Source organism: Gouania willdenowi, chromosome 8 (assembly GCF_900634775.1).
Source record: "Gouania willdenowi chromosome 8, fGouWil2.1, whole genome shotgun sequence".
NCBI lineage: Eukaryota > Metazoa > Chordata > Actinopteri > Blenniiformes > Gobiesocidae > Gouania > Gouania willdenowi.
Window position 1 is genome coordinate 15,742,536 of NC_041051.1, and position 12,613 is coordinate 15,755,148.

A 12,613-nucleotide genomic window follows, 5' to 3' on the forward strand; every position below is an offset into this window, starting at 1 on the left:
CTGCGTTCGGATAGAATGTCGGCATAATGATACGGCAACCGTACGGTTAGCCACTGCCAATTTTAAATGAGCAAGATACTCTAGTGCCCATCATGGGGAAAAGTTCAAAATTAGGTGTAATAAACTTAATGAACTTTCCTGAGTGCATTGATTCATTGAAATCAGTGCAACTTTTAAAGTTAGCAATGTAGAAAGTTCCAGATCATCAAGGTCTGTCATTGCAAAGTATTAACGCGTGTTTTTCAAAAAAGAGTATTGTGAACATAAAATGTTTATAATATGCTAAAATTTGAATGAAACATGAATAAAATAAAAACACAGTGCAACAATGCACACAACGATACTATCATTAATTTATTGTTGGAACATAATCTCAAAAGTTTATTTTGCATATTGGCATTGTGTGAAAGCATTCTTTTTTTTCTTCTTTTATGCAATATTTTTCCTGTTTTTTTTTTGGCAGGTAGGTTAAAAGGTTTCCTTTGTCCCTGTTGTGGGCTGCAGTCCACAAGTTGCACACCTCTGAGGTTTGATCAGTTACACATATGTCAACTGTCCTTGCTCTGCAGAAATAAATCAGACTCTTCTTTGAAGAATCATGAGTGATATATATATTAAAAAAGAAGTAAATGTAATCATTGCCTATTGGTTATGTTTGCTTTTCATTAGTTAATTATTACAAACACTGAAGTTAAATGTATATCTGTGTAATTCGTTTTGTCTCTATGGCTTTTATTCAGAAAGATTAATTACTGTGCACTGATAGAGGTAAACTCACATTTCAACTTAAAAATATATACATGAAAAATAAATATTTTGTTATTTCCTAAGAAGTGTAATATGGGGAGAATTTGTGCTGTTTACTACAATACAATCAAAAGTCATGTTTTTCACTGTGGTGCAGAAAAGATCTGAAAAAAGAATTGGACTTAGTTAAATGAAGTCATTTATTTAGCACACATTAAAGGTGTGAGGAGGGAACAAAGCCTAAAGGGCTTGAATGAGTTCCATCTTTTTCAATAAATACAATTTAAAATAAAGGCTGACAAATAAACATTTATAAAATCAGGGGACAAAATGCACAATTAATCTTTGAAATAATAATAAACATAGTACCCAAAAATGTATATCAAAAGACAATACAAATATTTAAGAAAATATTAATTGAAAATCAAAAAGATATACAAAATGAAACATAAATATGCATACATACACATGCAAATACAAACATACAAAAGGCAAAGAATAAAGTGAAAGAGGGCATATCCTTTGCTACTCCTGCAACTGCCTAAATTAGACATTCCAAAAGCAACAGAAAACACCTGCAATTGTTTTATTTGGACTATCAAAAAAATGTCTTCTATTTAAATAATTGTTGCATGAACTTCCCATAAACTGCACTTAAACGTTATTCAGCTTCTTTTTTTTTTTTTTAGATTTGTGTGAATAACTTTGAAGGACAATAAATTAGCATGTTGATACAAACATGACGTGATGTAAATTGACCTTTTTTTCCCCTTAAATTTTATTGTAGATTTGATCAGCACAAAGGTGCAGCTCCAGTGCGTAAAAATGGAAATGAATCTGATTTGTTGTTGAAACAGGTCAAATAAAATTAATATTTAGAGTAATAAATTATCACAGATCTTCTGTTGTCAGTACAGTATTTTAACACCAAAAGGACTGTAGAGTTATAGAGAAGAAAATATGGACCACTTTGAGAATGGAGAGTCTTCTTCAATAATCCAGTCTTTGACGCACAGCGTTGATCAGTAATGTAACAGCCCTCTCACTCTCACGGTCACTTTTTGTTGACGAAACCAGAATGATGATGATGACGGACGAGCCTATACTTAAGGCACGCACTGGGAACCAGGATCTAGTTCATTCAGTCCGCGGTGACTAGCAGGACGACTCCAGTGCCAAACCGTGTCATTACTCCACAAATGTCCTCCAAACTCATGCTTCCCGTCCTGCTTATTGCGGTGCTGGGAGCGTGCAGCCCGGCCGAGGCATGGTACAGGCAGGCGGCTGGTCCCAACTACTACTCGGTGGGCAGGGCGTCTGGGTTGCTGTCCGGTATTCGGAGGTCACCGTACGCGAGGAGGGAAGCAACCCCACGGTCTGACAGTGAGGAGTCAGACACCAACAGCGTGTTTTCGGACTTCACTTCGAGCAACGTCATCTCGAAGACATTGGTAAGTGGGCGCTTATCCGTTTGGACATCTTCTTTACGCACGGTCTTTACGCATTGCCATTACGCATTGAAACCACCATCATTAACCTACGAGTGTAGTTAACCACTCCGTGGATAATATTAAGAGAACTTAACTCAGTGCTATTTAGACATTAATTTTATGATTTTCAATAAAAACTAAGTTGTTTTTTATTAGAATATATTTTTATTGTCATTGTAACAGGTACAGCGACATTTAAGTGCCATCCAGTGCCAACACAATTATACAAATACAATAAATAATCATTAATCAATAATATAGTTTTTTGTTTTGGTCGAAATCAGGCAGAAAGAAAACCAGAGGCAGTACATCTTCCATGGACTGTTTGCTAAACCTGTCCAAAGTGTACACACCAGGACGGTCACCAGTTCATCACTGGGCGTGCAGACATTTACACCCTGTCCATTAAAGACATTTAACTGTTTGTTTTTTCAGACTTTGATCCATTACATAGCCGTGAGGCAATGACCATCATCCACCCTTAATTTAAAATGTCTTATGTCATGCACGTACTTTTTATAAGCAACTTGAAGTGTAGTTGTAAATACATTTGCTATTCATTCAAGTTATATGGATTCTGATAGCTGTTATCTTTATTTTCTCGTTTGTTTCTCAACAGCCCGTTTGCATCAAGGATATCAACCCAAACCTGCAGAGCTGTGAACCCTTTCAGGAAATTAAGGGATCGTTCAAGTGCAAAGCGGACATCTTCCTGTCCTTGGACTGTGCAGACTGAGAATGAACGACAACTGGCCTGCACCATGAAGTGTTCATTTAAAGAGTTTAAACTGTATACCAACTGCACCAATTCTGTATTTTACCTTATTTTTCATTTATTATAAACCTTTTAACAGTACAAGATGAAATGCATTATTGTACATACTTGGTGTTAATATTCTCTAATAAATGACTTGTGCTGCTACAATTTGTTCCATGTAAATACTGCACACACAAACAGTGAGTAACTATTCCTCATGGCTTGGAATAAGAGGCCAATTAAGGGTTGAGATAAACAGAATGTATTCCAAAAGGGTAAACAAAGAAATGAGTTAAACTTCAAAATTATTTATTAAAAATAGTTTAAAAGACCAACTAAATAATGTGTGACAGTCTTTAAATCTACAAATATATTAAAACCAATGATGAAAACAATACAAGTGTTGTACAGTTCTTAGAGCAGTTGAATGGCTGCTAGATTCTCTCTGACAATCTGATCGATAACCATGTGAAAGACGTCCTGCATGCTTGTGGTGTCCGTGGCTGTGGTGAAGTGGTGGTACAGCGGCTTATCACGAGTGTCACATGCTGAAAACATGGCAGTGATATGTTGTGCTGCAGCCGTCACGTCACCATCGGGCCCTGGAGGAGCCGAGAGAAATGTGTCTGTGTATAAGTATATAATGGTGTCACCGACTGGTTTACAGTGGGTACGGAAAGTATTCAGACCCCTTTAAATTTTTAACTTTGTTTCATTGCAGCCATTTGCTAAAATCCAAAAAGTTCATTTTATTTCTCATTAATGTACACTCAGCACCCTATCTTGACAGAAATAACAGAAATGTAGAAATATTTGCAAATGTATTAAAAAAGAAAAACTGAAATATCACATGGTCATAAGTATTCAGACCCTTTGCTCAGTATTGAGTAGAAGCACCTTTTTGAGCTCGTACAGCCATGAGTCTTCTTGGGAATGACGCAACAAGTTTTTCACACCTGGATTTGGGGATCCTCTGCCATTCTTCCTTGCCAATCCTCTCCAGTTCTCTCAGGTTGGATGGTGAATATTGGTGGACAGCCATTTTCAGGTCTCTCCAGAGATGCTCAATTGGGTTTAGGCGAGGGCTCTGGCTGGGCCAATCAAGAATGGTCACAGTTGTTCCAAAGCCCCTCCTTTGTTATTTTAGCTGTGTGCTTTGGGTCATTGTCTTGTTGGGAGGTGAACCTTCAGTCCAGTCTGAGATCCTGGGCACTTTGGAAGAGGTTTTCTTCCAAAATTTCTCTGTACTTGGCCGCATTCATCTTTCCATCAATTGCAACCAGTCGTCTTGTCCCTACAGCTGAAAAACACCCACACTGCATGATGTATCCACCACCATGTTTCACTGTTGGGATTGTATTCGGCAGGTGATGAGTAATGCCTGGTTTTCTTAGAATTAACACCAAAAAGTTCTATCTTGGTTTCATCAGACCAGATAATTTTATTTCTCATAGTCTGGGAGTCCTTCATGTGTTTTTTGGCAAACTATGCAGGCTTTCATATGTCTTGCACTGAGGAGAGGCTTCTGTCTGGTCACTGCCATAAAGCCCCAACTGGTGGAGGGTTGCAGTGATAGTTTGTGGAACTTTCTCCCATCTCCCTACTGCACCTCTGACGCTCAGCCACAGTGATCTTTGGGTTCTTCTTTACCTCTCTCACCACGGCTCTTCTCCCACGTTTGCTCAGTTTGGATGGACGGCCAGGTGTTGGAAGAGTTCTGGTCATCCCAAACTTCTTACATTTAAGGATTATGGAGGCCACTGTGCTCTTAGGAACCTCGAGTGCTGCAGAAATTCTTTTGTAACCATGGCCAGATCTGCGCCTTGCCACAAATCTGTCTCTGAGCTCCTTGGACAGTTCCATCGACCTCATGATTCACATTTTCTCCGACATGCACTGTGAGCTGTAAGGTTTTATATAGACAGGTGTGTGCCTTTCCTAATCAATTCCAATCAGTTTAATTAAACACAGCTGGACTCCAATGAATGAGCAGAACCATCTCAAGGAGGATCAGAAGAAACAAACAGCATGCAAGTTAGATACGAGTGTCACAGCAAAGAGTCTGAATTCTTATGACCATGTGATATTTCAGTTTTTCTTTTTTAATAAATTTGCAAAAATTTCTACATTTCTGTTTTTCTGTCAAGATGGGGTGCTTAGTGTACATTAATGAGAAATAAAATGAACTTTTGATGTAGCAAATGGCTGTAATGAAACAAAATGAAAAATTTAAAGGGGTCTGAATACTTTCCGTATCCAGTGTATGTGATCAATTCTCAAATGGCCACTAATCTCAAATGCACGTCACAAGCTCCGCCTAAATCTAAATTATATATGCACATGATCCACTGAGAATATATGACAATTGACTAAAGTCTGAACAGTGATTCCCAAACCATCAGGGAGGAGTGAAGCAGAAACACACCTTTGTAAGTTGGGAGATACAATCTTAAGTGTCTTTCAGAATGTTTGATCTTCTCATGAAATAGATCTAGTTTGTTCATGAGCAAAATCTGTAAGGGGGAAAAAAAAGGAAGCATGTCTGGGGGTTAGTTACACATACAGTACATTTGACTGTACAATTAGATATTGGGGAAATATTCACTTGAGTGGGAAGGGAACACCAAGTCATTTAAGTCTGTTAGGCTTTGCACAGGACTTAGAAGCAATTTGTGAATATGCAACCAGTTCTAAAGTTTAAAAATGCATTTCAGGTTTGTAAGTAAGTCTTAAGACTCGTGTGTATAAAAAGGGCTGTTAAATTATAACTGGCACGGAATATGAAGGTTGATTGTATTTGAAGCAGAAAAGGCTTATCAGTAAACACCAAGATAACAGTTGTCCTAAGTAGAACTTTTACGCTTGTATTTTGAAGGCCGTCACAAGAGAGAGTCACTTGTTTTTAAGGCAAACTCTACTTAGTATTTGTCACTTAACATTATTAGTGTGAATGCAGATGTCCTTGTAGTTTGTCTTACCGTGGAGGTTTTTTCAAAAGCAGGGTTTGAACAAAGCGACGAAAACAGGTTAAAGCTTTCATACAGTTGATTCTAAGGAGCAAAAAACACCACAAAACGTCAAAACTAAAGCGTAACAGTTTGATATTATTTATTAGTAATTTAAACTGTACGGTAATTTATTTTTTAACATACCACTGATGGATCTTCAAGTAGCATTGTGTCAAAACTGCTGAGAGAGACAACAAACAATGCAGCATGAATACCATCAAAGAAGCTCAACCACTTCCTTCTCTCAGTCGGCTGGCCTCCGACATCATACAACCTTCAGGTAAAACAGGAAAGTACAAATATTAATGCTTGACAATTGGATTTTCAGATTTCCAGCTTCATAAAACTTGACATGTTTATTGTTAACATGTTTTGCTATGAATGTGTTGATAAAATGGTATACTTGATATCCAATATTAGGATGCCTTTCACCCATGGAAAATGACAAAGAAAAAAAAATAGAAAATTTCAGCATGTGGTCTTGCCGAAACTGAACTGAAGGGTCTTTGTGACACAGGTAATGAGTTCCCATTTGGACCAGAGAGCCTCCAGGTGCATGATTGCAGTAGTTCTGTCAAAGGTAATGAAGCATTTATCCTCTGGGTCAAGAGTCAGTTTTAACAAGCTTTGAAACAATAACCATTGCAATTGACAGCAGTTGTTTATGTCGAGGGAAGACAGGAAAACCACCCATCACTACAAGGCTTTTTGGGCTCTTTGTGCACTTGGGCTGATTAACTAAGATCTAAGAAATTAAGGTTGGTAAACCAGGTGCATCCCTAAATCCTTTGGTGACGCAGTTTACTCACCTGCTGTGTGGAATTCATTACGATCACAGCAATGATTAGCGTGCAGAAGTGGTGGAAACCTCCCTATTTAAATGAGCATTTTGCTTGTTCAATGTGGAGACGTGAGTGCAAAGAAGCACACAATGACATTTGAGGAAGTTAAATTGGAGGCAGGTATACTTCTGTCTGCTGCACAAACATTTAATAATTTAGAAAACTTAATAAACAAAAAAGTTTTGTTTTTAAAAAAAGAAAAATTCAAACCTAGTGATATTTTTTCCCTGAAATTCAATGTGGCTGCTCCGTCAGGTCCTGTAACTTTGCTCTGATCAGTCCATGAAAAATAGGCAAATTTGGACACAAACCTTTCTATTGATCTGTCTTAATGCAGTAACAGAGCTGTCAATCAGTACCATTTGAAGATGATCTACTGAGCATCATCCAGCAAGTCTGAGCTCCTGAGTAGTCACGCACACTCATTTGTAAATATTGTGCCATTGCTGCATAAATTACGCATGTGGCTCAGCTGATTCTGGTCTGACACTCCTGCCATCAATGCAACACGAGAGTTTTATGGTTATAACATGTAGAAAAAGACACAGGAGCTCCCTGGAGAGACATCCATGATCTTTGCGCAAAGCATCCTCTCTACACTGCAGCCACTGGACTCTATACGCGCCGTCGCGGGTGCACGTCCAGATTTTTCTCTGTCTCTCTCACATGAACACACAACTCTACATTTTCTTATTCAGTGGCTGTTAATATTGACAATTGTTATATTTAAATGATTTTCTTATAATGGAGAGGTTAACTGGAGCCTTTTGTTTCCATCCTCGCTGTGTTTTGTGTCTACATTTAATGCAGCGGATCTCTGCGTGTGTGTTTGCACCTGCTTGTCAGTCGTGCTATTTTCCGGTGGTAAAACAATCACCGCCAACAGTTCCAGATTTGATGAATTGCATTGCGTCTCCTGCATTAATTTGCATTTCCTCATACCATTTATTTGCTCCCCTTGTGAGATTCGCTTACTTTACATAGTAATTAGGGGGAAACGCGCTAAATGGATTCAGGCCGCATTCTGAAGCGAAGCAGCTGCGCACTCCTGATTCCCTGGGGTTTGTATTAGCGCGTGGAGTGATGTTAGCACACGTTTTAATACCCCTAAACCTTTAGTGAATCCGCCCCTCAGGGTACTACTGTACACAAGCAGCTCTATTTAAAGAATTGGTTTTAAATGCCTTAAAGAAATAATAGGCACGAGATGTTTTATATACTCCCAGTCTAATGAGCATGAGATTGTGTCAGAAGTTGAATATACAGTAGTTGCAATCCTGGAAGTGACTACATGAATCGCAATATTTATGAAACCCTAACCTGTACTGATTACAATTTATCAGTCACAATCACCCATGGGATGCAGTTATTGCAGAGGGAGCAACAGGAGTACTTCGACTAATCCCACACTATAGCTTTTGCATATATGTGTTAATATTCCTTGGCTAACCAGAAAGTGAGGAATATTAATATTTCATAGTGAATTCATGACAAATCTGTGCTTTTTTCCAGATATAAGAGCTACTGAGATGCTAATTCTCAGTAGCTCTGTTGACTTTTCAATCTATAAAAAAAAAGAACAAATTTTCAGAAAAATGTGATGATGGGTCAAGTGATTCAGCCAGTTGTAAATTGTGCGGCAGATGTTCGTGTAACACTTACCGAAACACAATTCCATTGACTTGAAACTGTGTTTCAATGATCCCACGGGTCCTCACTCGCACTCTTAACACATCAGCCTCAGTAGGGACGTAGTTGGGCATGATGATCCGAGTCAAGTTCTCAAAAAAACTGGGAGACAAAGACATCTCATTAACCCATAAGTCCTCAAGAAGGCCAAATCAGCCACATCTGTGAGTGACATGTTTGTAAGAACCAACAAGTCAATATTTACTGTACATCAGTTGTTTTAGTGGGAAAGAAAATCCAACAACGCAATCAAAACAGCATTGTGTTAGTGTTAATTGATCATATTCCATCTAAAAGCTTTTGGACTATAGACTTGTTATTAATTTAACTTCAAGTTGAAATTAGAAGACAATTACACGGTTTGAGGCTGAAATTTCTGCTTTTACAAGAAACAGTTCCTTTCACACAGATTATCACAACAAGACGCAACACTTAAACATCTTGAAGGGTCATGACAAAGTCAAATTCAACATTTCAGGTGGAGAAAACATAGTAAAGTGGAGAGTGTGAACACTTTCCATCCTTTTGTCAGCTTGATACAGTTTAAATAATGGAGCTGTTATAGCCTTGTCTATGAGGAAAAGGTCAAGTCCATCATTTTAAGGAACAGGACTACCAAATACATTACTGCAGTGATAATTAAAATAAATTGCTTACATCTAATAGAAAGCACAACTTTTTTATTTTTATTTTACTGCTAACAGAGCTGTTTTCCAATCTCAGATCTGTAGTTAATTTGTTGCTGCCCACATATGCAAATACATATCAAGTGCTTCACAGCTTTTCCCCTCCTGCTTAACATTTCTGATACATGCTCTCATAGATAGTATAAAGGCATCAACTCCATTAAACAAGGTGTTAAAATGTAATATGATGCAGTAGCTTCCTGAAAAAGTGCAATGTACGAGTGAGATTTGTTTTATAATAGACATAATTAGCATAGAAACCTACTAGAAAAGCAAGTTTTTTCTATTTGTGAAATAGTGCACAATAGCTATACTTCAGCTAATGCTGTAGCACCCTTATCTCCACTCAAAGGTAGAATTACAAATACATTTTCAATGAACAAATGAAAGGTCAATATCCCCAAGGACAAAGTTTCCCACCACAACATCCCACACATGGGAGGAAAAAAAACAAAAACAGATCTAATTTTTCTGCAAATTGCTGTTCACTGTTTTTAGTACACACCAACTATTAACTTTGTGTTTAAGTTATCCGTCCACCCCCAGACATTTCTATTTGCAAACCCTGCTTTCCAAAATGTGATCCCAATTAAACTAGCCCTTCCACAAATGTCACATGAAATCATTTCCTGAGGATGAGTTTGTGCCCTGCACTGCCTTCACAAGCCATCTCTATATTGACAACATGCAACAGCGCACTGCTTACCAGGCAATTTCCCCCTGACATTTCCACAGTTTGTCATAATTGGGTTTGTGCAAGAATAATCACTCCTGGTTACTCACTAGAGTGCAGAGTCATTCAAATTAAACTGGTAACCTCTGGCTGCAGCTGCTCGCACGCCGTGGTCAGCCCAGAGCGAGCAGAAGGCATGAGCCACAAAAGGAAGGAGCTCCTGATCATCGCCCAGACACTGGCTGCAGGACAGGATGGAGGAAGCATGGGTCTGAAAGAACATTAAAAAAAACTAACGTTTTAAACAGAATTAAGTTATTCTCCTCATCGACATCTCCAAAGTTTGGTTTAAGAGATGCAACCTATAATTTTGACTACCAGAGGTGAAAGTAACTGATTACAAGTACTTATGTTACTGTAATTGAGTTGCTTGTAGGGGTACTTGTGCTTTTTGGAACATATTTCTAAATCAGTAATTTTACTTGGACTTTAGTACCTTTTAAAACTAGTAAATTGTTATATTTCTGCACCCAACTGTTGCTGAGTAAATTATTTTTTGTTTTAAAAGGATCAACGAAGATTGTGAAATTACAAAAAAAATTTAATCCATCACGGTGCCAAAACAGCCTTGAATAGAGGATATTTTCTCAGTTTTAGAGTTTGTAAATGTAGCTGTACTATAACTAATTTTAAATTAAAATCATTGGTGTTATTTTATTTTAAAAATGATTGTACAATTTGACAAGCCTTTTATTTTATAAAGACATCTGTGGAAAATAAATTAAGTTCCAATTGTGCAAGATTTTGTCTTTTCCTTTTTAAGTTTATACATGAGATGTTTACTGTATGCAAGGGAACCATAAGATTTATTACCAAAATTAAACGTGGGGTGAAAATAAATAGTAAATTCTACTTTGAGTACTTTTTAATTGAGCTACTTTTTATTCATACTTGAGTATTATATGTCTGGCTTACTTGTACTTGAGTACAATTTCAATCAAGTAACAGTATTTCTACTTGAGTAGGAAATATCAGTACTCTTTACACCGCTGTTGACGACAGATTTAAATAAACATTTGTTTCACAAAGGTTTTTTTTTTTTTTTTTAAGGGACAAATAACGACCTGAACCCACACTATAAAGCAAAGAAAAACACTGACATCTAGTGTAACCATGAGAATTTGCAATAGTAGTGAACAAAGTGTTACCCTATTGTTCTTGTTGACAAGGTTTATCCTAAGCATTCCCATTCCCTGCAGAACCATCTTCATAGAAGTCAGAAGGTTATCCACTACTGCCGGCTGGGAAAGACATCAGATTCAAGCAAGCTATACTCGCACGTTTACAACAAATTATTTCAGAAAAATAGGAGAAAAAGCAAAACAAAAACTGTTTAACTGGTGTTCATTTACCTTAAAACTGATAAGCTCCTGTTTGGAGAATCCATTACTGTAGATTATCTTTATTTGTTTAATAAGTGTACTTTTCCCACTCTCAGCAGTTCCTAAAAAGCAGAAAGAAAACTTTGGGTTAAAAGACACTAACACACACAAAACCCCCACAATTTCAATCTTACCAAGCATGAGGATTTTGAGCACATGTTTCTCCATCTTGGCATGTTCACTAATAATCTGCTCTATTTTAGAGCTCTGGACTTTAGCCTTTTTTTGCTCCTCTTTGTCCTGCTGAAGGCATGTTCCCAAGCAGACCTTTGGAAAGGGGGAAGTTTCACATTTAAATAACATTTGACCTTAACACAACCTGGAAAAATCATTAAGACCCCAATAACGTACAAATAATTAAAAATGAAATAAGTTTATTCGTAGGGTTCCTATAGGCCAACTTTATAATTTTAAATATCAGACAAAAAAAAAATAATAATAATAATAAGTTGAAAGTCAGTCTCACCACATTTTAGAAGCAAATTAAATGAGTCAGGAATTGTGCTAATAAATGAAAAGCTAACGACACGCAGCTTATTGTTGATTAGACAAAATTTTCAGATTTGTACCTTCAACCAAACTGGAGGAGGTTGTAAACAACAGAACATGTCCATTGCTGTAATGCCGCTCACAATAATTCATAATCCACCATTACAGAGATGTGAGAAACTGATTTACTTCCCTGTCATTAATTGTCTGCTTCAGGCACGAGCGAGGCAATCAGAACAATTGAATTCACGCGTGTAGTGTGCGGCTGTTTTTCAAAATAAAACCCGTTTTCAGACTGCCATTTAGGTAAAGAGGAAATTGAATTAATCGTTTCAAAATAGAAGTATAGTACTAAGTTTATTTACTTTTTTAACACTTAATTTTTACGTCTTGAAGTCTAAAAATGAAATATATTTTAAAACGTATTCTTATCAATACATATTTTAAAAAGTGAAGCATTTATGCGTCCACATTCTGTTATTTATCTGTTTATTCTATACAACAAGGCTGCTACGCTAACTGCTGTGAGCAGCACTTGAAAAAATAAATACCACATGTGCTAACTTTCATTTCGGGCTAAAAGCATTTATGTTTGAAAAACATCACACTGTCCTTTTGTCATCATAAGAATAAAAGGTCAGTGTATGTTTTGGTCATTGGATTTTCTATTTAGAAAAGGATATTAAAAAAAAGTGTGGTTAATTGGTTTTCATTTTCAAATTTCCAAATTAAGAATACATTTCAAAGCGCTGTCCTCAAAAGCGCTTTATTTAGAAAACATCTTCCCATC

The 12,613-nt window shown here is 37.1% G+C and overlaps 2 protein-coding genes across 2 annotated transcripts; one reads left to right on the forward strand and one right to left on the reverse strand.

Annotated features, from left to right (window-relative positions):
- The first annotated feature begins 1,834 nt into the window (after positions 1–1,834).
- LOC114468746 (neuropeptide B-like) lies at positions 1,835–3,037 on the forward strand. The gene is made up of 2 exons (XM_028455798.1): positions 1,835–2,198; positions 2,857–3,037. The coding sequence occupies exons 1-2, from the start codon at positions 1,947–1,949 to the stop codon at positions 2,971–2,973; spliced, it is 369 nt and encodes a 122-aa protein (XP_028311599.1). The 5' UTR covers positions 1,835–1,946; the 3' UTR covers positions 2,974–3,037.
- A 371-nt stretch (positions 3,038–3,408) lies between these two features.
- On the reverse strand, positions 3,409–12,393 carry LOC114468244 (guanine nucleotide-binding protein G(o) subunit alpha-like). Its single transcript, XM_028455028.1, has 10 exons — positions 12,388–12,393; positions 11,469–11,601; positions 11,305–11,396; positions 11,101–11,193; positions 10,003–10,163; positions 8,507–8,635; positions 6,147–6,276; positions 5,973–6,044; positions 5,420–5,507; positions 3,409–3,596 (listed from the first exon to the last, which is right to left on the reverse strand). Exons 1-10 carry the CDS (start codon positions 12,391–12,393, stop codon positions 3,409–3,411), a joined length of 1,092 nt encoding a protein of 363 aa, XP_028310829.1.
- Positions 12,394–12,613: the final 220 nt, after the last annotated feature.

Bases quoted from the DNA above. Each gene is read 5' to 3' on its own strand.
- LOC114468746 (XM_028455798.1), top strand. From the start codon at position 1,947: ATGTCCTCCAAACTCATGCTTCCCGTCCTGCTTATTGCGGTGCTGGGA. The intron at 2,199-2,856 runs GTAAGTGGGCGC...GTTTCTCAACAG, and splicing joins ACGTCATCTCGAAGACATTG to CCCGTTTGCATCAAGGATAT.
- LOC114468244 (XM_028455028.1), bottom strand. The intron at 6,045-6,146 runs GTATGTTAAAAA...TTTGCTCCTTAG, and splicing joins TACTTGAAGATCCATCAGTG to AATCAACTGTATGAAAGCTT. The intron at 3,597-5,419 runs GTGTGTTTCTGC...CGGCTCCTCCAG, and splicing joins GTATCTCCCAACTTACAAAG to GGCCCGATGGTGACGTGACG.